Raw genomic sequence first — 26,010 nt, 5'->3', positions numbered from 1 at the left:
CCCGAAATTAATGTGAATTTTATTATTTTTGCTCTTTTTTATGGATTTTATTTCGATCTTGCATGTCGTAGAAAAATTACAATTTAGAATGAATCAGCAACGTTGAAAAATATCGTAGATAATGGGAACGATTAGTGGATTCGTTTATTCGAAATTTGATGTAATGGTTTGTTATTTTACGAAATTGCCGGCGGGCACAGATTAAATCAAGCAAATGATATGTTCACAATGTTGTTGGTTGCAATTTTAAGTGTTTCCAAATAAAAATAAAACGTAATGATACAAAACGTTCGTGTTTTGTGAGTTATTGAGGGTGCTGTTCATTTCCAGACCTAAGCGCTATCTGACGCTGGATGGCAAAAGCTAGTGCTTTCAGACTTGAGGCGGCATCTCACAGCTTTGTAACGCAACAGCAAAGCTGTGAGCCATCTTTGGTGGGAATTTCAAGCTACAAGTACAAATATTTCCTTTACAGATTCTCTACTTCTTGTACTAAAATCATTAAAAGTTTCTGTTGTGAATAAAGAAATTATTATTTAACAAATTTTCAGTAAACCAATGAGAAAAACCTTATCAAAAAAATTCTAATTTCAATACCAGATTTTTATAATTGTCATAAAATGTTTGTTATAAACATTTGTAAAAGATGTGTTGCATATCTACCTTAAAAAGCAAAATAGTTTTCGTAAAATACCTATTTTTCTGATCTGATGATGTCACGTGCCGAAACATGTGTCGCATACTTATTAAAAATAATATAGGTTGAGCAGTTGTTGACAAATATATTGAAAAAAGCTCAAGTCGTTTCTATCTTTACTTTTCTAGACACGATGCTATTCACAATAATTAATATTCAGAACTTATATTTTACATATTTGCTAACGACCGGCGACAGTTTTGTACAGAAGTATTAAGGAATTTAAATAGCGGTGTTTTTAGAAAATGCTTCTAAGAACAATAGCTCTAAGTGAGGTCACCATTATCATTAAATGTCTCTTAAACGTGGGCGCCGACCCAAATTTATCAACAAATAAATCGAGAATAGTATTTTTTCAATTGCACTTTCTGGTGAATTCTGCAGACACCAGGTTCAAAAGCCGATAATAAACAGTGGCGATAATGGAGAGTGACTGTAACAGGTGCTTCAGGTCCCATTCTTCTTATTTCAGGTAAAATCCCCCATTCGACGATAAAATGGAGACCATCAGCCACGTTCAACACTGCTAGTTTCTATACGCATACCAACCTAACGGGACGCACCTTTACTTCACCTCTCCAACGACCCGACAGTGTTGTTGAGTTACCTGAAGTGCTGAGTGTGATAACTTGTGCGAAATCTAACGAAATGAAGTGATTCTTTCAGTGCCAAAATGTTCGGATAATTAAAAAATATCGCAACGGTGAGTCCGCATCCGGCTTAAGCAAGCCTTGCGCCACATCTTCGCGAATTATGAAGTGACTTCAACGCTCGATCAAGAGCGAAGCGCACGAACACTGACCATTTAAACATATTTTTTTCGAAAAACTGGGCACATTTCTATAAGGAAATGCGAGAAAGAGCGATAAGTAACCTTCGCCGCGTGTTATCAAAATACCAGAACCTTGACTTAAGTCAGGAAGATTGTTTTGTCGTGGATTCGGGTCAAGCAATTACACGTCTCGGACATAATTACGCGCCTGACCTTCCAATTTTTTGAAACTTTTTCCAAATATTTACTTGACTTTCGCACAACCGCACTAATTTGGCACCAATTGAGATGGGCGTAAGATAAACGCACAATCGCACGTTCACTTTTGCCATGTCCAAAGTGAACCAATTTTTTCAACTGGAAAGAAAATGCGAAACTGGAACGGAAACATTGTAGACACTTCAAGTTTCCACGAAACAGAAAATGATGATCTCAAATTATTGGTATTCCAACGGAATTTTTAATAGCCGATGATATAATAATCTTCACAAACTCAACCGTGCAGCAATTAGGTTTTTCAGCGCATGCAAATACCGGAGGAAATATTCCACGAATTAATCCAGTTTTTGCCGAAGCTGACAAAAATCCTCAATTAGTCGTGGATTTACTTGTGTTCAACGCACATTTTTTATTAGAAACACACCTACTGTCGGCTAATAAGTTGCAGTTCTTGACTTGGATTTGTAAAGAATGAGTCAGCAAACAAAGATCTTTTCTACGGTTGTCGAAAGTGACAGAAGTTGTTTGTTTTGGCCACCTTATACTTTTCTGTTATCGATTATTTCTTCTACAATGAATCCGTAACAAAATTTGTAACAGGTGTTTGTAGGTGTGCCACTAATTAATATGGATTTCCGTCGAGCAAAACAAAATATTTGTGTTTTTTATGTGTTACATATTTAAAACTGAGCTTATGGTTCAGAAGGTCATACAGAACAGACCGCCTTCTGAAACTTATTCGTCATATACTTTCTTTTCCTCCTTACATTGTTTTGTTATTCTTCTTCCTTCCTCATTTATTACTTAATTGTAAAATAATTTAACATATTATGAGCTAATGTGACGATAATGTCGAACATTTTTACAGTAAAAATTGTTGGATAATTACTTTGTAATGAGGCTTAATAATCCCACATTTTGAGACAAGAAATGTTGAAGCTCTTCCATCCAGAAATACTTGTTTGATTTTTCTGATTGTAAATCCAAAGTATGAGATTAAATAACATGTTATTAGAGAATTAAACATTTAATCCACCAGCCATTAACCTTATCAAGCCAGTCAAAACATAATTCATGGCAGCATTAATACTAAATACATCTTTTCAACCTAATTCATTCCAGATAATTATTCAAACTTTTACTCAGATAATTAAATTAAACCATTAATTTCGTTCGGAACTAAAGTAGGAAAATTATGATCATTACAACCTACTCTTACCGTCATTTACATGAAATTCTATCAAGGTTTCCTCAAAATCTGATTCCATTTAACTTTTAACTTAGAAAGGCAGCAGATTTCGTAATTATTGAAACAACATGTGAGAGATAACAATGGTTTTAATTGATTTTAATTGACTTGGACATTTAATAACAGTTCACAGAAATTTTCCCTTTTTTATATAACGCGAGTTATTGACTTATTTCAAGTTCAACAGTTGGATTTTTCCTTTGCGGTTTCGATGCACCATTTAGCGTCTGACCACAAATTTTCATGTCTGTAAATTGCAAACGTAAGATGTAACGATTTTTTATTTTCCTTTGTTTTCACTTAAAAAACCACCACAAACTGGGTTAATTCAAGGCCAATCAAGAGGAAATATAAAAAAGACTTGAATGCTCGGAAGCTTCAAGAATCCATGAAATAACTCATCATAGAAAGAATCAAATGTTAAGTTGAAGAAACATAGCCAAAGCACTAAAATGGAGTCTCGTTTTGACCATTTTGTGTAACTGTATAAATACAGCATATCATTAGTTTTCGGTTTGTCAAATTCGAGCAACTGTACAAGCCCCATTTTTATACATAGTTAGTTTCCCTCCCTACAATTTTCCTGGCTTGCATGTTACGTGAGCTGTGCAAATGTTATTGCACATGAATATGTAGATAAAGCTCTGTTATAACAATAATTATTGTGTTGGGGAATTTTTAAATATGAAAATCGGAATATAACTCTGGAGAAAATAAAGCAGCAATCACGTAAGCGTCTACACTTTCATATTACGCGATTTATCACTTTACAACAGTTAGCTCCAAATTAAATCGGAAAAATATGTCACAGACGACCAGCTTGGAAAGTTTCGCTCAGAATTAGGTGTGCAAACACAGTATTGGTGTCATAGGTGCTGATTTTTCCCAAATCGCAGACATGACCTACAATACCTAAATTCTACACACGTCATGAATGGGTGTGAGGTCGAATAGCCTCACGTATACCGAGAGAAAGAGCCTCTATCGAGGCCCTGCAGAGGCGATCACACTCCAAGACATGCCCCAAGGCGAAGAGATCATTGACCATCGCGGTAAACATTGCGTGTGGAGCCACTGCTCCAAACATTTTGACTCGACTTTTTAACAGCAATTTTGCAATTTTTGAGAGAAAATGATTACAGTCATTATCGCATCACACACTGACCTTTTGCTGCAAATGAAGCTCGGACCAAGAGCCACTCAACAAAATTAACTTGATTAGCAGTGTCATTTCATCTGCCATTATACCTCATAATCAAGGAATGATTGCATTCAATTCCCGTGAAAATAATTGCCCGGCAAATGAGCAGCAATTGATTTCTAGTTGTTGTTTTAATTGTTTTCAATTTCTTCGCAGTTATTTTAATTATTATTATTTTCTTTTCTGTCTTCGGCTAGGAGAAGATCAAAATACGAATAAAAATTGAAAAAAAAAAACAAACTTGGTGGTGATCTGTTTGTGGTTTCTGGCACTTTTCGTAAAAAAACATAAAACTGTTAAAAACCACACAGAAAGTGTTGGTGTAAATATCACCAGTTAATAACGTTTTGCAGTAATACACATTTGCGTGCGTGTATTACACTCATTAAACAAATGATTAAGTGATATCTGCATTGTTTTGTTCGTTTTCTCTTTCTTCATTTAACGCAGATTGTTTTACACTAAATTAAAGCGCAGCTTAGAAGTTTCGGCTAAGAAGAACAGTTTCCAAAATATTAATTTCGCGTTAAATCTTATCTAATTTAATGGTCGGTTGCCCGTTTAAATATCCATGAAATATTCCTTGATTGCTAGTTGCAAAAGTCTTGACATGTTAAAGGCTCCACAAGTGTTTCCAATTGAAATTCAGCGCTCACCGTTCGGAAATGACCGCATATTTTGAGCCGAACGCGAAAATGATAATTATTTTTCGATGCGAAATTATTACGTCTGAATAGAGCCAAGGCATTTATTAAACAGTTATGAAACACATTATGTTCGTAAACCGATAATTAAAGCAGTGAGTAATAGAATAAACGTTCTTATGCTAAGAATGTCAATAGGTTGGAGGAAGAATGCAGAGAAAACCTTGAAGTCACACATACAAATATTTTTGCAATTTTCGAAAGGTTGACTCAAGGAACTGACGAAGGACGCGGGACCGTTGTTTTGGGATGAATCAGAATGAAAGTTATTTGAGCGATGAACAAGTGACACTAATCGGGACAAGTGTTTGATCATAGATTAAATTTATCGGTTATTAGAGGTGCTTGTCCATGGACCTCACTGATGAATTTCTCCATTGATGCAATCCTTAACAATTCGATTTCAAATGCATTGCAAACTTGAGCAAGACTTTCATCACTTTCAGATCACTCGAGAGGACTTTTCAAAGGATAAATAAATTGTAAAAGTGAAAAATGTTATGACAGTAATTACGTTCTTTTATAGAGAAATGTTCTCTATTTAAAGTTTATTGGCAGCTGGTACTCGATGATTAAATAAAAACATTTTACAAACCCCAACTTCTGGAAGATTATGTTTCGCCATAAAATAATAATGTGGCAATTTGTAACCTACTTAATTATTTATTAAAAGAGACCCGAGTCGTGTCAAATCATTCGTGGCCTGAAACTTTCTATATTTTGCTCTGAATGTGATAATTCTATTGTAAATTACGAGTTCAAGGACGCATCTATTGAACCCAAAAATCGAGAAAACACACGTTAGATCGGCAAAAACGCCGAAGACTGAGAATTCAGTCAAGGCAATAAATTATTGACACGCTTGTAATCTCGATTTTTAGAGCCTTTCTATTGCTAAATGAGCATAATCAGCACTAGTTTTCTTAGGAAATTACATAATGAGTCGTTCTGAATGCACTTATGTAAGTTATTTTAAATAAATAAGGTACGTAACTGGAGTAGTTCCTTGTTGAATAAAACGAGTACTTCCACTTCTTTGTTTTCTAGAAGTTAACAGTGCTACTGTCCTTGAAACCCGCAAGCTTGCGATGAAAATCCATTGACAATTTACATAATTATCGCCTTTTGTGCGAATATGAATCGAAATTTCTCGGTTGACGTGCGGAAAACTGGGATTTCGTCACGGCTTGCTCTACAACTGATCGATTTTTGCAGGATTTTTCGAAAATGTTTGAGAGGAAATAGCCATGGAGTGGAGTACCGGCGACCTGATCTGGTTTGACCCAGGAGTGGGCCACTGGCTCCCTGGCGAGGTCCTAGAATGTCACAGGAGTGCCAACGTGTTAACCGTCCAAGCAGTCATCAACGGGAAGGTAATTTATGGCACGATCCTACGCACGGAAATTGCCAAATTGTGGCAAAGCTGCTTTAGAAAGTCCAAATTTGTAGCGTTTTTATTGTATTCAGTTTGAGTTCCTCTTTGCATACATGCGAAGATCTGGAGATACAACCAACATGAATTACAATGCGTAGTTGACATGACATTAATTTGCCAGCTACAAGAACAGCTTTTCAAAATTTACAAGTGCCCACATACTGCGGCTAATAAATTGTAGTGTCGGTGAAGCAATGGCTCGGTTATTGTGGTCGCATTAATACGCAATTAGATTCAATTTTTGTGTTTTCACTCGGTTTTTGGTTTGTTTTATTTTTTCGAGATCTAGTGTTACAATTGCACTTTCACTGTCTTTGTGCAAGTCTGCCACTAGAAAGCTCAAATCATGCTAAAATCGTGAGAAAAATTGATGAAACATTCCTTGTTGGAACATCAGATACCGGTTTAGGGGGCTTTTGCCGTGAATGACTAATTTATTGTCTGAACTGTTATCTTAAAACTGTGAAGAAATACACAACAAAGAAACAATAAGGAGTAAAGTAATGATTTTGGCAACGCATATGTGGTAATAAAATAAAATAAAGCTGTCCAAATTAAAGACGTGAAATATCATTGGATTCGCCTTGCTAGGAGGCATTTCAGCAGCTTAAAGAGCAAAACATAAAGTCTATTGAAATGTAGTATTACGTTTCACGGACTTAATGATTTAAAAATGATCGGAACACGATACTTTAACGTTCTTGCAAATTATTGTTACGATATTTTAAAGCGTACTCGTCTCAGCTGGAGTGCTTTTAAACTTACTAATTGTAAAAAAAATTCGTACACAAATCTTTATTTGCTGACCTTGCTACAATTCTCCAGCGTAAAAAATCTAATAACATGTTAATGTATCAAAAGCCTGGTTTCGCTAATTTTTGGCCATTAGTTTGTAAATTAATTTAATTAGTTTTGAAAACAAAAAATTATTTTTAGTCACCCGGATACGTGTGTTCATCACAGAACCTTGAATAGTAAAAAGCCAATGTAGCAAGCAAGACATTACTGCATTCCATTGTCCGAGCAAAAATGTAGAAACGAATTGTTTACATTATGTATTTTGAGTTTGTTGACAATCTTGTTCAAGAAGTTGAAGTATTATGCCTTCATGAGCCACAGTACACGAGGTCAGTTGCAAAAGCCGGCCTGAGGGCACTTTCTTTTCAAATCTCTCGAAGCATCTCGGCATTCATTGCGATATCAGTACCATCTCCGGTAGTTCGCATGAATACATATCGGAGGAATGTTGACTAAATCGGTTTGGCTCTTGCGTGGCATAACTGCCATGTCGTCACATCAATTGTCTCGAATCTTCCTCCTCTTGCAATCTCCGTGATTTCGCCACTGCGTATTGTTCTAGCCGCAGACGTTCGCTCTGACGGAGGGCGAGGGCTCGGTCCGGCGCCGCCAGGACCTGGGCCCCGGCGGCGTCGAGGACATGATCCAACTCACCGACTTGCACGAAGCCGCCTTATTATGGAATCTCAAGCTGCGGTACGACCGGAACTTGATCTACACGTACGCGGGAAGTATTCTCGTGGCCGTTAACCCCTACAGGATGTTCGACTCCAGCTACGGCATCGAAGCGGCGCAGAGATACAGGGGCAAGATGATCGGCGCTTTGCCTCCGCATCTCTTCGCCTTGGGCGCTTCCGCCTACTCGGCGCTGCCCGCCCCCCAGGTGGTGGTGATCAGCGGGGAGAGCGGCTCCGGAAAGACTGAATCCACCAAACTCGTCATGCAGTACTTGGCGGCGGTGGCGCCGTCCGCCCCCAGAGGACAGGCCTTGGTCACGGAGCAGATCCTCGAGGCGGCTCCCTTGCTTGAAGCTTTCGGGAATGCGCGAACGGCACGCAATGATAACAGTTCGCGGTTTGGGAAGTACCTCGAGGTTTATTTCAAGTATGGGGCGATCGTCGGGGCTAAAGTGACTCAGTACCTTTTGGAGAAGTCGAGGATTATCACTCAAGCGCCGGGCGAACGGAATTATCACGTTTTTTACGAACTTTTGGGCGGTTTGAGTAACACAGAAAGACAGAAGTACGGTTTAGTCGACGCTGATAAGTACTTCTATCTTAACCAAGGGGGCGGCGATTGTGCGCCGGGTCATTCCGGCTCGGGGGCCGACTGGGGGGCTCTGACAAGAGCCATGCAAGTGTTAGGTGTCGGAGAGGCGGAACAAGAAGGAATAATTAAGGTTCTAGCCTCGGTTCTGCACTTGGGAAATGTCTATTTCCATAGAAGGCAGCTCCGGCATGGCCAGGAGGGTGTGGAAGTTGGGTCCGATGTTGAAATTAAGTGGGCTGCTCATCTTTTGCAAATTTCCCCCAGTGGTTTACAAAGAGCCTTGACTTCAAGAATCACAGAAGCTAGAGCCGAACGCGTCTACTCACCTTTAAGTATAGATCAAGCGCTAGACGCGAGAGATGCTTTCGCCAAAGCTCTGTATTCTGCCCTTTTCAATTGGTTAGTGACGCGTGTCAATTCAATTGTCCAGCGAGGAGGACTACATGATGCGGCCCGAATTTCGCTACTTGACATTTTCGGGTTTGAGAATCTAAACGAGAATTCCTTCGAACAATTATGCATCAACTATGCCTCAGAATCGTTGCAATTGTATTTCAACAAACACGTCTTTAAACTGGAACAACAGGAGTATGCAAGGGAGCGTCTAGAATGGACCAACATGACTTGGATGGACAACACGCCAGTCATACATCTCTTGGGCAAAAAACCAGTAGGTATTCTCCACCTTTTAGACGACGAAAGCAACTTCCCCAGAGCTTCCGATGCTTCGTTTTTGGAAAAGTGTCACTATAATCACGCCCTGAACGAGCATTATTGCCGTCCGAGAGTCGGAGGCCGGGAATTTGGGATTAGACACTTCGCGGGACAAGTGTGGTATTCCGTTGACGGTTTCCTGGACAAGAACCGGGACGCTTTGCGTCCGGAAGTGGTCGAGTTGATTTCATCAAGCAAGGAACCGTTGGTTGCGTCCATTGCCAAGCCTTTAATCAACCAAACGCAAAGTCGTACCCTTCCGAAGGGCACCGATGGCCGTTTTGTCACAATGAAACCCAGAACCCCGACAGTTGCGGCCCGCTTCAGTGACAGTCTTCAGCAACTGTTAGAGTCCATGGCTCGGTGCAACCCTTGGTTCGTCCGGTGCATCAAACCCAACAACGACAAGAGCCCCATGCGGTTTGACATGCCGGTGGTTCTCGAGCAACTAAGATATGCAGGAATGTTGGACACTATTAAAATCCGCCAGTCGGGATATCCGGTCAGGATGAAGTTTCAGCAATTCGTTGAGAGATATAGGTATGTGTAATGATGACTTAACCAGTCATTAAAATTATTTATTAATTTGTAACGTTTGCACAACTGTGTTAATTCTAGTCGACGGTTGAGTGATATTACCATTTCGGATTTCGCAGGTATTTACTTTCTGGCGTGTTGCCAAGAGGTGCGCCGTATAGAGACTTATGTCGGGCCATTCTGGAACAAATGCCTTCCACGGGAGCTGGTGAGTAATTCTGACTATTTTTCAAACAAAGTAAGAATCCCGTGTTTGTAGAAGGTCCAGATTACCAATTAGGAGCAACCCGCGTCTTCCTCCGAGAAAACCTCCAACGCCAGTTGGAAGTGAAACGCTCCGACTGTCTCCGAGACTCGGCCATCGTGATCCAAAAACACATCAGAGGGTACTTGGCGCGCAAAAACTACAAGAACCTCCGCCGCAGTACCGTAACAATCCAGAAACATTGGCGTGGTTACAAACACCGCAAACAATTCAAAACAATCCGACATGGAGTCATCAAAGCTCAAGCTCTTGTCCGCGGACGCAGAGAACGCAAGCGCTTCGCGCAAAGAAAAGCCGACTTCAAGCGACGCGTCGAGGCTGAAAAACTGGCTAAAGAACGTGCTAAACAAAGAGCCGCCCGAGAGGCACAACTACAGAAAGCTGCACCCAAATCAAGCGTCCACCATCTGGAAATTCCAGCAGAACTGGCTTTCATTTTCTCAAAAATCGAAAACTTCAACCCGCCGCATACTGAAAGAAACCTAATCAAGGTTCTGGGCGGTGTCACTGGAACAATCCCGCCGCTAAACCTACCGCATGACTTGAACCAATATGAGTTCTCCCGATTTTCCTCGGTTTACTTCAAGGGGGCCGACCTCGGGATGCGGAAAGAACCAATCACTGCACCCTTCCTGTCCAAGGCTGCGACTAGAGACCAGGATTTTCAAGACGCAGTGGCGCTGTTTAAACTGATTTTGCGCTGGTCTAACGACGGGCAGTTGAGCGGACCGCGCGAGCGGGCGCTTGCCGATTTTATCGTGTACAAGGCGCTGAATTCGAGAGGATTGAGAGACGAGTTGTTGGTGCAGTTGTGTAACCAAGTGTGGCGGAATGAGAATTCGGACCGGATTTGGCAACTGATGGCGCATTGTCTCAGTTGTTTCCAGCCGAGCCCGCCATTGAGCAAGTAAGTTATCTAATAAAGTTTTATCAAGTTTTGTTAAAATTCACTTTAGGTATCTACTAAAATTCATAACCGACCACGCGTCCGCCAATTACAAAGAATTGCTGCAAAGGAAATTGACGCGAAGTTTGCAGAAAGCACCACATGCTCGCTCCCTTCCTCCGACTCTCCTCGAATGGCGCAGTACCCGCCAGCGGACGAACACAGCCCTACCTTTAACTCTCCCTGATAATAACGTGGCTTCGGTCAATGTTGACTCTTGGACGACTTGCGAGGAAGCCGCATCTATCGCCATAAACTCGCTGGGCTTAACCGCCGAAGGCTGGAGCGTTGTGATGGACGATGCCGGTATAGTCTCAGAAGGAAGTGGCTTGGACTACATCATGGACCTCGTATCCGAACTAGAATTATGCCCCGCTTTTCCCATATCTAAATCCTCTCTCCTTAAAGTCGGTACTCGCAGAGCATCACCGGCCGAAATCGATCACTCACCCACGACCCCAACCCGGCCCCAAGTACCACCACCGGAACCCCCAACTCACCTCAATCGGAAAATATCACGGGAAATGGCCCGCCAATCACCCCCTCACCACAAGTCGAACCAAGTGGCCTCCCGGAAAGTTTCCCGTGAGAGTCACCGTGAGTACTCACCTCCGGTTACTAGTACCCCAGCTAGGAAATCCTCACATGAGGCGCTTTCTCGCAATTCTGCCCTGAACGAACGATACTTTGATATAGAGAAAGTGAGGTCTCGGAGTTTAGATAATTTGTTGAGTGAGCCTGAACCGACCCCGCTCTCCGATTTGGGTTTGAGTCAGTCGAGACTGAACGACCGGTACCACTCTGTTGAGCAGTTGGCGCCGATTAAGCCAGTTTTGGCCAATCAGAATTACATGTCGAAGCAAGAGATTGATTTTGAGTACCCGGACGTGTCCAGTGTTAGTACCTCACACCGGGGAGGTCCGAGGTACATCAAGTCACAATACACCGGCAAGAAGGCACCTCCAGGGTCACACTCGAGCCGTGCACATATCGAGAAATCAGAATTTGGAGTTAGGAGTTCGGCAATGTCTGATACTAGCGAAACTCCGAGTTTGGCAAGTCATGTTAGAAGAGTGAGGGTTCCAAGCCAGGCGTCCGACGTTGACCAGTTTCTGGACGAGTTGTTCAGTCCAGTCCTTGACGGGAATTTGGACGAGTTAAGCGATGCTCGTTCCCTGGCTGCTAGTATCAAAGGTGGGACACGGGACGACTATTCCGATTTTCTCGACGATGTTTTGGGGGATTCTCTTGACGAATATTTGGATATGTCTAATGCTGGGTTCATTGCAAGGAAAATAAAGGGTGGGGGGCACCGGAACCGACGTGACAGTCAAGGTAGTTCCGTTCTGGATCAGGAAGTTGAGAAATTGACTTCCGGTACTTCACAACCAAACACAGCCAGGACTTCGGCCGATAAAGGCAATGTTGATGATTACATTAGCGATTTGTTTAGACCGATTTTTATAAACGATAGTTTGAAAAACCTGACTGAGAAACACAATTTGGTCGATAGTATCAAAGGTGGGGGTACTACCCATCAACAAAACGGTGCTGGTCCGAGTTACACATTCCCGACCATTCCCGCACCCATAGTGGGCTCACCACCGGTACTTATGCCCTTGTTAAGTCCCACCCAGGAGGGTTTCATGCCTGTTTACAACGTCCCACCTCCGAACGGTACCGACATGGCCACATACCAACAAAGCCTCCAGCGCGCCTTCCTCCAGTCAGCAATGGCCCAGAACATCCAAATCCAACAACAACTCCTAGCGCAAAACCAAGCCTTGCAACAACTACTAACCCAACAAATCCCAACCGAAGTCAAAGTCAACGAAGCCATACAAACCACCGTTAAAGCCCAAGTCCATCAATCATCACCCAATCGTAAATCAAGCTTCAAGACGTCTAACAGTACCCGGAAGAGCAGTTCTCCAAGCACAAACGATTACAAATCACGCAAAACCAGCTCCGACTCTAACATGAGCATGCGGAACGGTGTTCCACCCCCGCCCCCGATGCCGCCGCCACTCGACGGAACCGACCCCAGCGAAGCCCGCCCGTTTCTGGACCCGTATGGACGCGCCAAGACCGTCCGAATCGGCAAATGGCGGTGGCCGCCCCCGAAAGACGAAAAAGTGGCCGAAAACGGGGAGGATTTCATGCAGTTTAAGATGCGCCAGAACCAGAGGAAAGTGACACCGGTTAGGGACCAACCGATTGTGACAAACGGACACCCAAAAGTGGAGCAGTCGTCGGCAGAATGGGAAGAAATCGAGTTCGAACCCATCGTGCGAGAGCCGGAACGGCCGACTAAAGTGAGTTCGAAGCGATCTTTCGAGATTGGCGCCTCCAGGCCATCGCCAGGCAGCGTCGGCAAACTCAAACTCAGTTCTGAAATGCGCCAAAGGCTCGAAAAAGTCACTGCGAACCACTCGGTGCGCTCGACGAGTAGTCACGTGGAAAAACCAGCCCGGGCTGTTAACAAACTGGAAGATACGCGGAAAATGATGCTGGAGCAACAGCTAGCCGGGAGGTGGGGCGACGACTCTCAGGACTTACCCAGCGGGAAGTCAAGTCCAGTCACTCCGCCTCATGTAAGTTCTGCTCTACTCCTTTCTGTTTTTGCCAAGCAAGGTTGTGTTTACAGATTAGTCACAACGGGAGCACCTCCCCGACCCAGCAAAGCTGGTCGAGTTCCAACTGGAAACCTGGCCCTCCCCCCCCTCCAATCGGGCCCAACTCGCTTCCCCCAGCCCCTCCCGGGCCGGCTCCGCCCCCTCCCGTGGTCCGGCCCAATCAACCCCCACTCCCAATCGAGCCAGTGCGTGAATCCTTCATGGCCCAGCGCCAAGACCGGGACACTTTTGGCGTCCACCAAAACCGAGTTTTACAGAATAATTCCAAAAGGAACTCGTTTAGTGCCAATTGGGAGGTACAGAGTGCCATAACGCATGAAACTCAAGACGATAGCACCCATTGGGCTAAGGATGCACTAGATTTAGACAAAACAGATGGGCGGTTGTCGCGAGACAGCTGGGACCAAGCTGACTCAACAACGATTACTTCGAGCGATCAACCGCGAAGGATTATAAGTGAACGTTGGGAAACCGAAAGGAAGAGAGTTGGGAAGGAAACAGGGGAGAGACCGACGTTCAGAACACACCAGTTTAATAAAAGCGCACAAGAGAGGGAGAAGAAGCATTCGATTGCGTCGACGCAAATGACGGACAAGACGGACCGAAATGACGGTAAGTTGTTCGACTAAGGAAGTAGATTTATCGCTCGAAATTTGTGACTATTTGGTTAAAAAACAGTAAAATCCAATACCGTCTTCCCGTCTTGTATTTTTTTATATATTTTTTTTTATTTCTTTTTATTTCTCTTTATTTCGCTAATAACTGTGAATACGAAACCACAAAATTGTGTTTTCAGTGCCAGAGTGGCCCGAATTCATGCGGCCCATCCACACGCCGCCCCCGAAATCGCCTGTGATCCACCGGAGCCAGGACCAGGTCCAAACCCAATCCCCCAAGACAACGCACCGACTCCTGCCTTTGGGCGCCTCGGCTTGTGTGACCTACAACCGGGTATCGTGGCTTTTGCGCGTGAGAAAAGAAGTTTTCTCCCCGAACGAAGCTCTCGGCCCGCCTTCAATCCTCCACTTGATCTTTTGCCAAATCGTTGGCGACGTCTACGGCCTCACCCCTTGTCTCCGACTCACCCAAACGGAAAAACGCGCTGGCGTTAACATGTTATCAGGGTACGGCATAACCGCCGAAAACTACAATAGTTCCCATCGGGCCAACATCAAGCGAAACGTGATCGAGTTGGCCCGCACGTGGCCTTTGTACTTCGCCCGCTTGTTCCCAGTTTCAGGGGCGGCACAGGTATAGAAAAAAACTGTTTTTTCGTCCAAAACTGAGCATGTGTTTCAAGTTATCGGACGTCCAACTCGTGGCTGTGTCCCACTGGGGGATCCACTTGGTCAAAAGGGAGCAGACCCACCTCCAGGTGCTCAAATCGTTCCCTTTGAAAGACATCGCCTCCTGCACCGCCCCCCGACCCACCACCGTCAGTTTCGACGGCCCCCAGGGCCGGCTCAGCCTCCACACCCCTCGGGCCCAACAACTGTCCGAAATGGTGACAAAGTACTGCGCTGAGAATCGCAAGGTGAGTGAGCTTTCGCGCAAAATCCGTTTGATTAATTATGGCTTGGCGATACTAATTAAGATTTAATTAGATCGTTTCATGGCCTATTTGGGAAAAAACTTTTACGCGTTTGTGTACATTACAATTGTTATTAGTGCGTTAAGGTATTTGCATTCATAGAGTGCTTCTTGATGCAGGCAAAGGTTAATTTCACGCGGAGTAACCCAGTTGGGAAACGTATTGCCACATTGGTAGTAGCTGTTTGAGGAATTTTATTAGCTGTAATTAATGGTAATAACGGCATGGATGATTTCTAAGCGATACACTTGGCTGTTTAGTAATTACTCTGTATCGTGCTAAGCGCGAAGAAGCAACGATGATGTTTTAATTATTAATGATTCGGTTTGAATAAATTGTCTACATTAACGCGATAATCGCAATAATATAGGCCGGCTTCATGCTCTGCGGTTTTGACAGGTTATTGGATTAAAAAACTTTATTTCATCATAAGTTAGTTATCTTATTGTCAATTCGTAAGCACCAACAAGGATATAAAAAAATCTTACACAATTTAATAATTTAGCACCAGACGTACCTTGTAATTTGTTTTGCTGATCGAATACATATAAATAACTTTCTGCGCCGAATAAGTTGAGTATTTACGCAGTTACCTCTACTGGATTCAAATTAAATTAAAGCTTTGGTATTTTTTAATAATAGCATTGTGTTAAAAAATTACTTTGCTGTTGTTTATTTACGCACATCTGTTATCTGTTATCTATCTGACTTTTGGATTTTGGATAGGTAGTACTGAAACATGTATTCTCTTGGTACTACAGCCTAAGGCAAGACTCTTGCTTGAATTTTTACGATAAAAATTATTAGATTATGGTAGAAGTAACACGTGTAGTTCTGGTATGTTTCCAAAACTCCGAAAAAAATTAAAAGGTCCTAGAAAATTATAGGCAAATAACGGAGCCGAAGAGTATTTTGCAGGTGTTTTAAAGGGTTTATTGTTACTTTGTGAGAAATTATTTAAACTGCATTGAATAATTTACAACTGTGTTTATGCTCTTACAACGTGAGAGTATAACATCGGAGAAAAACTTTTTCTCGATAAAATGCAATTAATTGACTCAAGAAGAAAGTTGTCATCATTTGCACGCAACCGTTCGGAATCAAAAAAATCAGTTTGGGTTTGAAATAATTTATAGAAGTGATTAAAGAACAGCAAACGCATAATTTTTATATAATATTTTTAATCGAATAAAACCGGCAAACATTTATTTACAGCCCATAAATCTCAACGTAACTTTCTTGCACAATCAATATTTCACCAACCAATGTACCATAACACAAACATCTGGGTGTATTTCTCGCATCTTCACATAACCCGAGGTGAAATTTTCACTACGTTGCGTCAAATCAATATAATCTGTAAATTTTTGCCAAATTGAATAATTCCCATTAACGATAAAACCATCGCGTCGAGATATCCAACTTTCTCATCAAGGCCATTTAAAAGCCTCGCTCTATAAGGATTATTTACATAGTGGAGTCGCCAGGATTCATTCACCTTTGCGCGCTTATTTGAATTTCGAGCTTTCCGCTTGGTGCCCAATGTGGGTACTTTCTTGACCAAAGTGGTACCAAAATAATCAAGCTGTGGTCGTTTTGGTCGTGACGATAGCACATTTCTTATCAAAATAGTACCGAAACCTTTGGGTGGTACCTCTGGGAGAAAACCCCCAGCACCTGCTCCGCGATGTCCCACATAAAAACCGAAGCTGGTCATCAGTGGGTCAGCGGAACTATTAGAGCTCATCTAGCCCGCGCTCGCCAGTTGCCGGCAAGTCATTCGAAACGCAGCCACGGTACCGTCGACACTGCGATGTTGCGCTTCTTTCCGGAAAAATGAACAAGACAAAGTGGGCCGAAATCTCGAAATACAAGCCCTCCGACGACTTCCGGGCCAACTCCTTGGACAGCTTGGCCAACTCCTCCAACCCGTCGGAGAGCCTCAGCGACGACTCGCACGACTCGGACTCGGGCACCGACACCAAGTCCAAGAACTCCTTCACGGTCAAGTGCGAGGTCTACGCGCAGAACCCCTGCGGGAGCATCCGCTCCTGGACCAAGTCGGAGAGCAGCAACTCGGACGGGTACGATTTCGTCGCCAGTGACTCGCTAGGGGAGAAGAAACAAGATGTTATCTCGTCGCGGATGGAGACGATCCCAGAGGAAGCGGAACCGAAAGTCTCAGTCAAGGAGATTCTAGCGCGGTTTGAGAATTTGAAGGATAAGGATGGCAAGGATTGCAACAACAATCAAGTGAAGAGTAATGGAATTACCAACAATATTAAAAATATCGCCAATGGGGCCACCAAGAATATTAAGAATACGGTGGTTAATAAAAGTGAAGCGAGTATTGTCAGCGCTAAACCGAAGTCTGATAACAGCGTCGTTGAAAAAAATTGTGTGAACAGTGCTAACAAAACTAACGCTAGTAAAACAAATGTTAATAAAAGTAAAAAGACTGAAAATACTGAGACCAGTGCCACCGCGCCTGCGAAACCTCAGACCAAGGAGGTAAGACAGATTGACTTGGAAATTGAACAAGGGGTTTTTACTTGATTTTATTCAACTATAAATTGTTTTTCGTTTAGTTGTATTTGAAATAAATTTTTCAAACCGGTTTGAGTAAGGTATTGATAAATATTTGGACAAAATTTAACATCTTTATAAAAAAAAACTATATATTGTAGCAACGCTTTCTTTGTACACCATTAAATTTTTCAGGCAAGGTCATTGTGTGATTTATTGCAGACAGTCTGTAGTCTTTCAGACGAACCGATCGGTATCGTAATTATTTCGGGTCATCCTTGTGTCATCTTATTGTGAGGGTTGCTTACCTTAAACACCATTATCTGTTGTAAAATTTTATGGTGTACAAAGAAAACGTTGCTACAATAATTTGCTCGAAAAAAGTTAGAGTTATTTGAGTCTTTTATTGAAAGACAGAAAATCGGTACAACTCATGGAGGTAGTAAAACTCAAAAAAAAATATTTGAAGTTTCATAGAAAAAAAGCTTCTGTAGATTTTCTTTTCATAGTGCAACAGGTAATGTCTAGCTTTTTTCTATCAATTTACTTCTTTTCTTCTAGTTGAATCTACGTAAATAACAGCTGATAACAAAAATAAAGAAGAAATTACAAAAGAAAATATTGTATTGTACTGTAACTAGTTTTTTTTTTTTCTTAAAACAATCTCTCGACGTATATTCAGTAAACACTTGAGAAAAGTCTAAAAGGACATGCTTAGAGAGTTTTTTATTATTATTATCAGTTATTGTTGTTCAGTACACCCTTGACGTTTTTTTCTAACAGTTTATAACAATTACTTGAATTGCGTTTTTTCTTGGAAATCCATAAACTCTTGCAAAGGTCGAATGAAAAATTATTGTGCGATTGTGCATTTCGCTTATTTAGTTGTTTTGTGATAAAATCAATTATTTACCGACAGTTTCACGAGTTCCACTTTATGGAATCAAAATCGAGACAACGATTCAAACAATAATGCAAAATAATGGTACCAAGCCCGGCATTATGCCAATTAAAGAACAAGAGATTATCTCCAGTTGATTGCGGTTTCACAACCGGCCAATTAATAACGCACATCAAAGGACGATAATCAAAGCTCAGTTAACACAATTATGAAAGGTGACTTTGCTACCGGAAATAAATTTTTCGCTGTTCCCATTGTTAACTAAAAAAATCCACCTGCGTGACACTGTCCCACGAACATTATCCAATCTTTAATTTTGTTTGTGTTATATAACCACCACTCGGGTGAGCACACACGATTTCCTGTGATTGAACAGCATCCTAATTAATGCGTCGCATCTTCAAAAAGAAAGTGCAAGAGGAGAAACTTTTACAATTGTAGAAAATACACCTGGAAAAGGAAAAAACTCGCACTGTCACGGCCGTTTTAAGAAGTAACAGGAAGGCCCAGGGGCCGAGAAATGACTCGTTGATGACTGGAAGGGCTACGCCCATGTGATTAATCGGCACATAAAAAGAAAAGAAAGTTGTAGTTCGGGACAAAAGTGTCAATTATCACAACAACTAGTAACGTTTTATGCGAAAGAGAAGAAAAAACAATCACGGGAAGAAATATTCAATGAATTAATCCATCAGATTGTCTTTTTATCTGAAGAAATTCACTGAAATGTTTTTCTAGTGAAAAGGAAAGTTGGGGTCATTGTCAGCAAAACCGGACCGTAATTAACGAAAAGGTGCAGTTCGGGGAAATGGAAATATTTTAATGAGGAATAAATTTGCAAAAGCTTAAAAAATCATTTCAGGTGATAAAAAACAGTTTTCACATATTTAAATTAGCAGAACTCTAATTAATTGCCTAAGATTTTAACAAACATTTCCACGGAAAAAAAGGTGTTAGCCTCTGATCTCCCAATAAATAACGGAGTTACAGCTTCGGCGTTTGTACTAAACACCCTGTATAACTGCAAACTGCGATTTGGGTGGTCGTAAAATCCTTATAAGCCGTGTACATTGTCGCATGAAAAATTTATTTCAGCTATAAATAGCCATTCCAGCCGCGCCTTAACACCGACTCGGCTGACACAAAAAATAAGGTCAATTTTTCAACTTCAAATGCATTTTTATTAAAGATTATTGTTCCTAATTACCACAAATAACAAAACTAAGAGATATCCGCTCGAGCTGTTCATCCATCAGACACTTTCTCCGTCTTTTTCTGGTCATATAAGGCCTTAGTTTGACTCAAATGTGATGAAACAACTCTGATTGCACTTGATACGAGAAATAAGACTGAAAAATCTGTGTTATTCAAACAACTGCCTCGAGCCACAGAAACTTGAAAATTGTGTAACGAGCACAAAATAAACGAGCTTATGATATGTGAGGTGAAGAATGCAAAACATTACATCACAGCATCATCGTCCTTCATCAGCAATTATTTTGAAAAATTGCATAATTAATTCGAAATGCTTCCGCTTTTTGCGTTGTAAATTAGATGCAAGCTGAGGTGCCTGAAAGCTTCTTTATCAAACTAGCGGTTGTTTGAGAAAATTGCTTGCAAATTGTTCCCGGCTTTATCATCAAGCTTCCGACATTCTATTATGGTTATTAATGGTTTTTAAATGATTTTGGGGTCGTTTGAAAGTTCGTTTTTGTTTTCTTTAGTCGCACAGGAGGTTTCTATTACGTGGAATAATGGGCTAAATGTGTCACAAAATTTCTAAACCATAAATGACAAAGATGCGCAATAAAACAAAGCTAAATTAAGTGAGAAATAATTTGAAATTTTCAGTTATTTGTGAACTCATCCAAATCATCGACGAAAACATTACGTGGTTATAAACCCATAAATTATTTTTTTCCGATTTTTCTTTTACCTTTTACCGGTTCATCGTCTTTTAAACGACAGGAAACCCAAATTGCTCCCTTTCACATGGGGACCTTTAAATTTATTACCCGAGAAATCGCTTGAAACTCCTCGAGACAAAAACGTGTAGAGATACCGTAAAATAATACGGTTATTGCATCAAATGCAACGACCTCTCGCAATTAAATGCGATTCGTTTTGGTCTTTGGCTATTCGAATAACTCTTAATTATTTAATAAATCGCCGTGCCATATGGCACCGAACTAACGTAATCTTTGTTGCAGTTACAAATGAAATTATCGCCGCCGCAGAGAGTACCACCAGTCGAACAGCGCAGCGAAGTTTCGCCAAGGAAGGCCAACAATGTGCCGGAAACGAGACTCGCCGCCTCTCCGACCGAGATGAGAGGCGAAATGAGGGGCGAAAGGGCGCAGTCCCCCAGCAGCCCTCTGCCCCCGACCGGGAAGTACTCCCTGATGCAGTTCGCCATGCACAACTTCAGGCAGACGGCCGAGTGAGTATTTTTGAAAAAATCAGTTGTCTCATTAATTTGATATTTTGAAACATCGAAATATGCGACTCACGACATTTCGACACTAATTGAATTTAACAAAAAGCTAGTCGCAGCGACCTTCACATTGTGATCACTTTTACTTTCGGTCTTCTATTGAAAGTACAAATTATTGCAAAAAACACTTTTACTTATATGAGAGGAAATTGTTGGCCGTTTAAAATGTTTATAACAATAAAACTCGCTTCAGAAAGGTAAACTTTGGCTTTTGACACTTTCTCCAATAGCTGATAATTGCATTAGGCACATTCATTTTCAATAATAGGTCTGCTATAAATCGTGAATGTTTGAGAATCTTGCGAATCTTACGATGTGCTTTTTCCTATAAGTGATAGAAAGTACAGTTTATTTTGTTTATTAATTTATTTAAAGCTTCGCTATTAGAATCATTACTTGTAAGAACTATTTTTTGGTCGTAGTATCATTAAACATTTGTTGCTTAATGATTTTTTTAAAGTGGTTTCATTGTAACCATTTTTGTGGTAAGTTGGTAAGAAAACAAATAACCCGAATAACGTAATTTTTTTAATTGTTATGAACAATTGTTGACTATAAAATGTGCAATGTCCAGTTGTGGTTTTTCCTCTTTAAAACTATTTTTAGATGCGTGTTTTTCGTAATGTTAATCCATTACTTCCACGTTATTAGTCAATTGCTTCGCCTAGTTGTTAGTGTCTGTAATGCCCTCGTATTTTTATTTTTTCCGACACATTTCTTCAATTAACCCGTATCTGTTTCACTACATTTATCAAGCCTCCACTTAGTTCAGCACTATTAAAATAACAAAGCGATATTAATTAAGACAGTGTAGGCACGTTTTGGGCACCCAAGTGCAACAATTGCAAGATTTTCTTTCATTGTAAAAAATTAGAAAGCATAATTACGGAATGTCCTTATTCCGCTGATTCTCTGGATCTTTATTCAGTGGTTACCTGACCAGAGTGATTTTTGCATAAATTTGCAAGATGATTTATATAACGGCTTGATCTTGGCGTGTAACGGCCACGATCGGTGATTCTTGCTCTCATTTTGATAACATGGGCGTTTTCCTGCTCTTGCCATCACGTTCGCAACTAATAATTCCATCGAAAAGAAAAGTAGCTATTCTTAAGCAACAACAATGACGAAACATTCTCATCACATGCGGTCGCTTGATAAAAAATTTAGTCGGTGGTTCGCGTTTGAGTGAATATGTGGCCAGTTTTGAAATGGGAATAGCCTTAAAACATCTCAATTGGTATTTGTTTTTCTCCAACCGCAAACAACACACTGACTTGCTTCCAGTTTGGAGCTCCTCAAGATGGACTCTTCGATCAAATCCAAAGAGAAGCGCAAAGAATGGACCTGGAAGCAGCAAACCGACCTGATCAAGTGGCAAGGGACGCCCATCGACGGCCCTCTGCTGCGCCTGGAGGACCCCGAGCTGGGCCCCCTGGCCGTTGAGTGCTTCGAGTGCATTCTGCGGTACTGCGGGGACCTGCCCCTAACCCCGGAAATGCCCGAAGTCAAGTGTGTCTACACAGTGCTGATGGTGAGTTGCAGTCACGCTTCTTGCCCAAACACTTATTACAATTAAATTATTTATGAAAGATAATGGAGCAAGACTGATGAAATTTAGATTTGTTTATGGGGAAAGTAACCCAATTTTGACACCGGGGCCCCTAATTACGAATGAATTAGCACTTATTAGGGGCCATTGTGTTCGCGAGGCTTGACGATTTTCTTGTTGTTTCGGGTTCGATTCGTTTTCCTTTCCTAGATCTTCAAAGATAAAGCGCGATTACGCGGGTTCGAAATTCCCACATTTCTCGCCTTGTGGGAATTTTTACAAGAGTAACAAAAGGATGAATCGTGGAAGTAAGACTGCAGAGATCAGATCTTGCCTTATCAATTGATAATTGGCCTCAACTTTGGTGTTCTTCATCTACCAGATCGCCCAACATTATCTGTGGGGACAGTATTCAAAGAAAAACTGAAAATGTGAAATGCAACAAAGACAGACTCATCCTTTTATGAATTAACGTAATGCACGTAGTAATTGTAGTAAAATTTGTAATTATTTTGATTACCAATCACTTTAGATTTTTTGATTCATTGAAGAATTATATTTTTGGATATGATTGGTCCATTTAAAGTCGGCCATTAAAATAAAGTGAGAAACCAATCACTTTCAATTTTCGGACTCATTCAATGATTTATTAATGGTTGATTAAATAACCTCTGGAAAATTTTAATGAAAAAATTTTGCTTTTTGATGTTTTTGTACCAAAAAATTTTGTTAAATTACTGTGATTTAAATAAAATCTTCGTTTAATTTTATTACGTGGTCACGGGTTTTTATTGCTGGTTTTAACCCTTTCATAGGTCCAGCACAGCCCTACACAGTAGAAAGTACATTTATTTGAGCGTAGTACCACCGGGGGTATGTTGCTTAATTAATAAAGAATTTCAAAAGACTGGAAAATAATAATTGTTCACTCGTTTGGAAGTAAATTTTTATAACAAATAGGTACTATTATAAGCTATAGTAAAGTTTGTAAAAGCAAAACTATGAGCGTCGGCAGTTTTGAGATGCTCCTTTCTTTAATGTTTGTTTATTAATTAAGTAATTATAGCACGCGTAGTAATTGCGGGAAAATGAAAGGTATTAAATTGTTTAATAAATAAGTACCTCGGCGGTACTTTATTCAAAGTAATGAGTCTCGACTAAAAAGGAGACATTCCTGAGTCTCACTTAACTCCTCATTGTTTAGTACAATTCAACAACCAGCGACATGACAAAATTTGCGCCAACTACGTGTTTCGCACACCTCTTGACAGCCCCCCTTATTTGGTACCTCACAAACTAATCGCTTCTTCATTAGAAACTCATCCCGGTTTTAATTTCTACAAATCTCGCAGCTGTTTCACCATTTATATCTAATTGCAGCACTGCCACAAACACGCCCAATTACGTGACGAAGTCTACTGTCAGCTCATGAAGCAGACAACTAGTAATAAATCCGAGTCACCAGAATCCTGCCAACGCGCTTGGAGACTCCTTTCAATCGTTGCAGCGTACTTTGCTTGCTCGGACAATCTCCTACCGTTTTTGACGGAACACCTCTCCAGCGCCGCTTCGGACAGACGTCGCGTCTGTCATGGCACTGCGGCCGTCTGCCTTGCAAACCTCCGAAAGACCCAGCGGTGTGGAGGCCGCAAGAACGTCCCTTCCGTCGAGGAAGTGACAGCGGTTAGCGCCGGACGCAGTGCCCGCCGCCAAATCTACCGCCTCCCTGGGGGAGCCGAACGCGTAGTCAACACAAGATGTAGCACGGTTGTGGCCGACGTAATCGCCGAACTGTGCAGTCTGATCGGCGTCGGCACCGAAGCCGAGCAACAAGAGTTCAGTTTGTACTGCATAGTGCAAGGGGACGCCTTCACCATGCCTCTCGCCGCCGATGAGTACATCCTGGACGTCACCACCGAGCTGCACAAAGCCGCGCAGCCCTTCTACCTGATTTTCTGCCGCTCGGTCTGGTACCACCCCCTCAAACACGATGCTAGTCCCCTCTACACCGAAGTCCTGTTCAACCAAGTGGCCCCCGACTACCTCGAAGGCCTCCTCCTGCGCCTAGGCAACCCCAACCTCCCCCCCAGCGTCATCCGCGACATGGCCCTCATTGCCGCGCTCCTGCACCGCGCCGCCGACCTGAACCACCCCCCGAGCCTCAAGGAAGTCAAGTTTCTGCTCCCGAAGCCCGTCCTGGGCCTGCGGGAGCCCCGGCCGCCGCAGTGGCTGGCTCTAGTCCAGACCTCCTGGGGGCAGGCGGCCGGCCTGCAAGTGGCGCGGGCCAAGCACCGCGTCTTGCAAATCCTCAGCAATTGGCCGCTGTTCGGCAGCAGCTTCTTCGCCGTGAAGCGCGTCTCGGGCGACTTGGAGAACTGGCAAGAGCATATTCTGGCGCTGAACCGCAGCGGGGTACACTTTCTGGACATGACCAGTCACGAGACGCTGCAGCATTGGCCGTTCGCCGAGGTGATTTCGACCAGGAAGGTGCGGTCCGAGGACGGGGCCCTGTTTTTGGATATGAAGTGTGGGAATTTGTTGCAGCAACGAGTGACGAGGTTGCAGACTGAACAAGCGCATGAGATTTCCAGGCTGGTTAGGCAGTATATTAATCTGGAGCAGGCGAGCAGCGCGAGGAATTAGTTAAGTGTAGGTTTAGGTTGTATAGTCATTGTTAACTTTGCTCACTTATCCGTGTTACTCCCTTATACGTAATGGAATTCTGGTAATTGTGGAACGGAAATTTCGAGGTTTGCTGTTGGCCAGTAAAGTCGAAAGTGGTTGTTCACATGGGGTTAATTGGTGGTTTCACAATTACTTCATTATTTATTGTTCATACCCAGAAAAGTACGCAGTGTATATTATTTGATACTTAATCATTTTGCGACTGTTTTAGCTATAAATATATCTTTTATTGTCTTCATTCTGATTCAACAAAAAGTTTCTTTTGTTGCATGGGAATTCGTTTGTTAAGTAATATGTAATTATGAGAAAACATTATTGTTTTTATACACTTGATGTGCATTATGGAAGGCCGGATTTGATTATTTATTATTGAGATACGAGTTAAATCTCTCGAGATTGATTCATGTCTGACATTGGCGGCGGCCTTTGCGGAATATTCTGTACGTAAAATTATTGGTGTTTGTATTTTCTATTAATAAAAGTATTTTATTGAACTTTTTGTTTTTTCTTATTATTTTTTTGTTTAAAAACTAGCTGAAAACGGCTCAATCCGAGCGATTTCTTGTTTAGAAATCTTAAACTCTTATAGAAGAGAAGAGAGTCCTTTTTATGTAGTTTTGCAATCCTGTAATAAGCTGAAGCTGTAATAAGCCACAAGGGCTGAAATGTTATTATTGACCGTGAGATTTGAGAGGTCAGTAATCGGCAAATTACATTAATGGTTCTGAGTATGATTATATACCCAGGAAAGTAACATAAGACAATAAAAATAAAACTTCCGATGAGTTCAGTAGTCGGTCCCAAATTTATTAACTTTCA

General features: G+C 41.7%; 1 protein-coding gene across 1 annotated transcript; it reads left to right on the top strand.

The window, feature by feature from the left end:
* The first annotated feature begins 1,221 nt into the window (after positions 1–1,221).
* Positions 1,222–25,685, top strand: Myo10A (Myosin 10A). The gene is made up of 12 exons (XM_008198841.3): positions 1,222–1,400; positions 6,058–6,215; positions 7,638–9,598; positions 9,715–9,803; positions 9,855–10,767; positions 10,817–13,400; positions 13,454–14,054; positions 14,239–14,693; positions 14,743–14,976; positions 20,671–20,900; positions 22,242–22,488; positions 23,887–25,685. The coding sequence occupies exons 2-12, from the start codon at positions 6,090–6,092 to the stop codon at positions 25,147–25,149; spliced, it is 8,703 nt and encodes a 2,900-aa protein (XP_008197063.1). The 5' UTR covers positions 1,222–1,400; positions 6,058–6,089; the 3' UTR covers positions 25,150–25,685.
* Positions 25,686–26,010: the final 325 nt, after the last annotated feature.

Source organism: Tribolium castaneum, chromosome 6 (genome assembly GCF_031307605.1).
Source record: "Tribolium castaneum strain GA2 chromosome 6, icTriCast1.1, whole genome shotgun sequence".
Lineage (NCBI taxonomy): Eukaryota > Metazoa > Arthropoda > Insecta > Coleoptera > Tenebrionidae > Tribolium > Tribolium castaneum.
The sequence above is the reverse complement of the archived record's forward strand: the minus strand, read 5'-3'. Positions and strand labels throughout refer to the sequence as shown.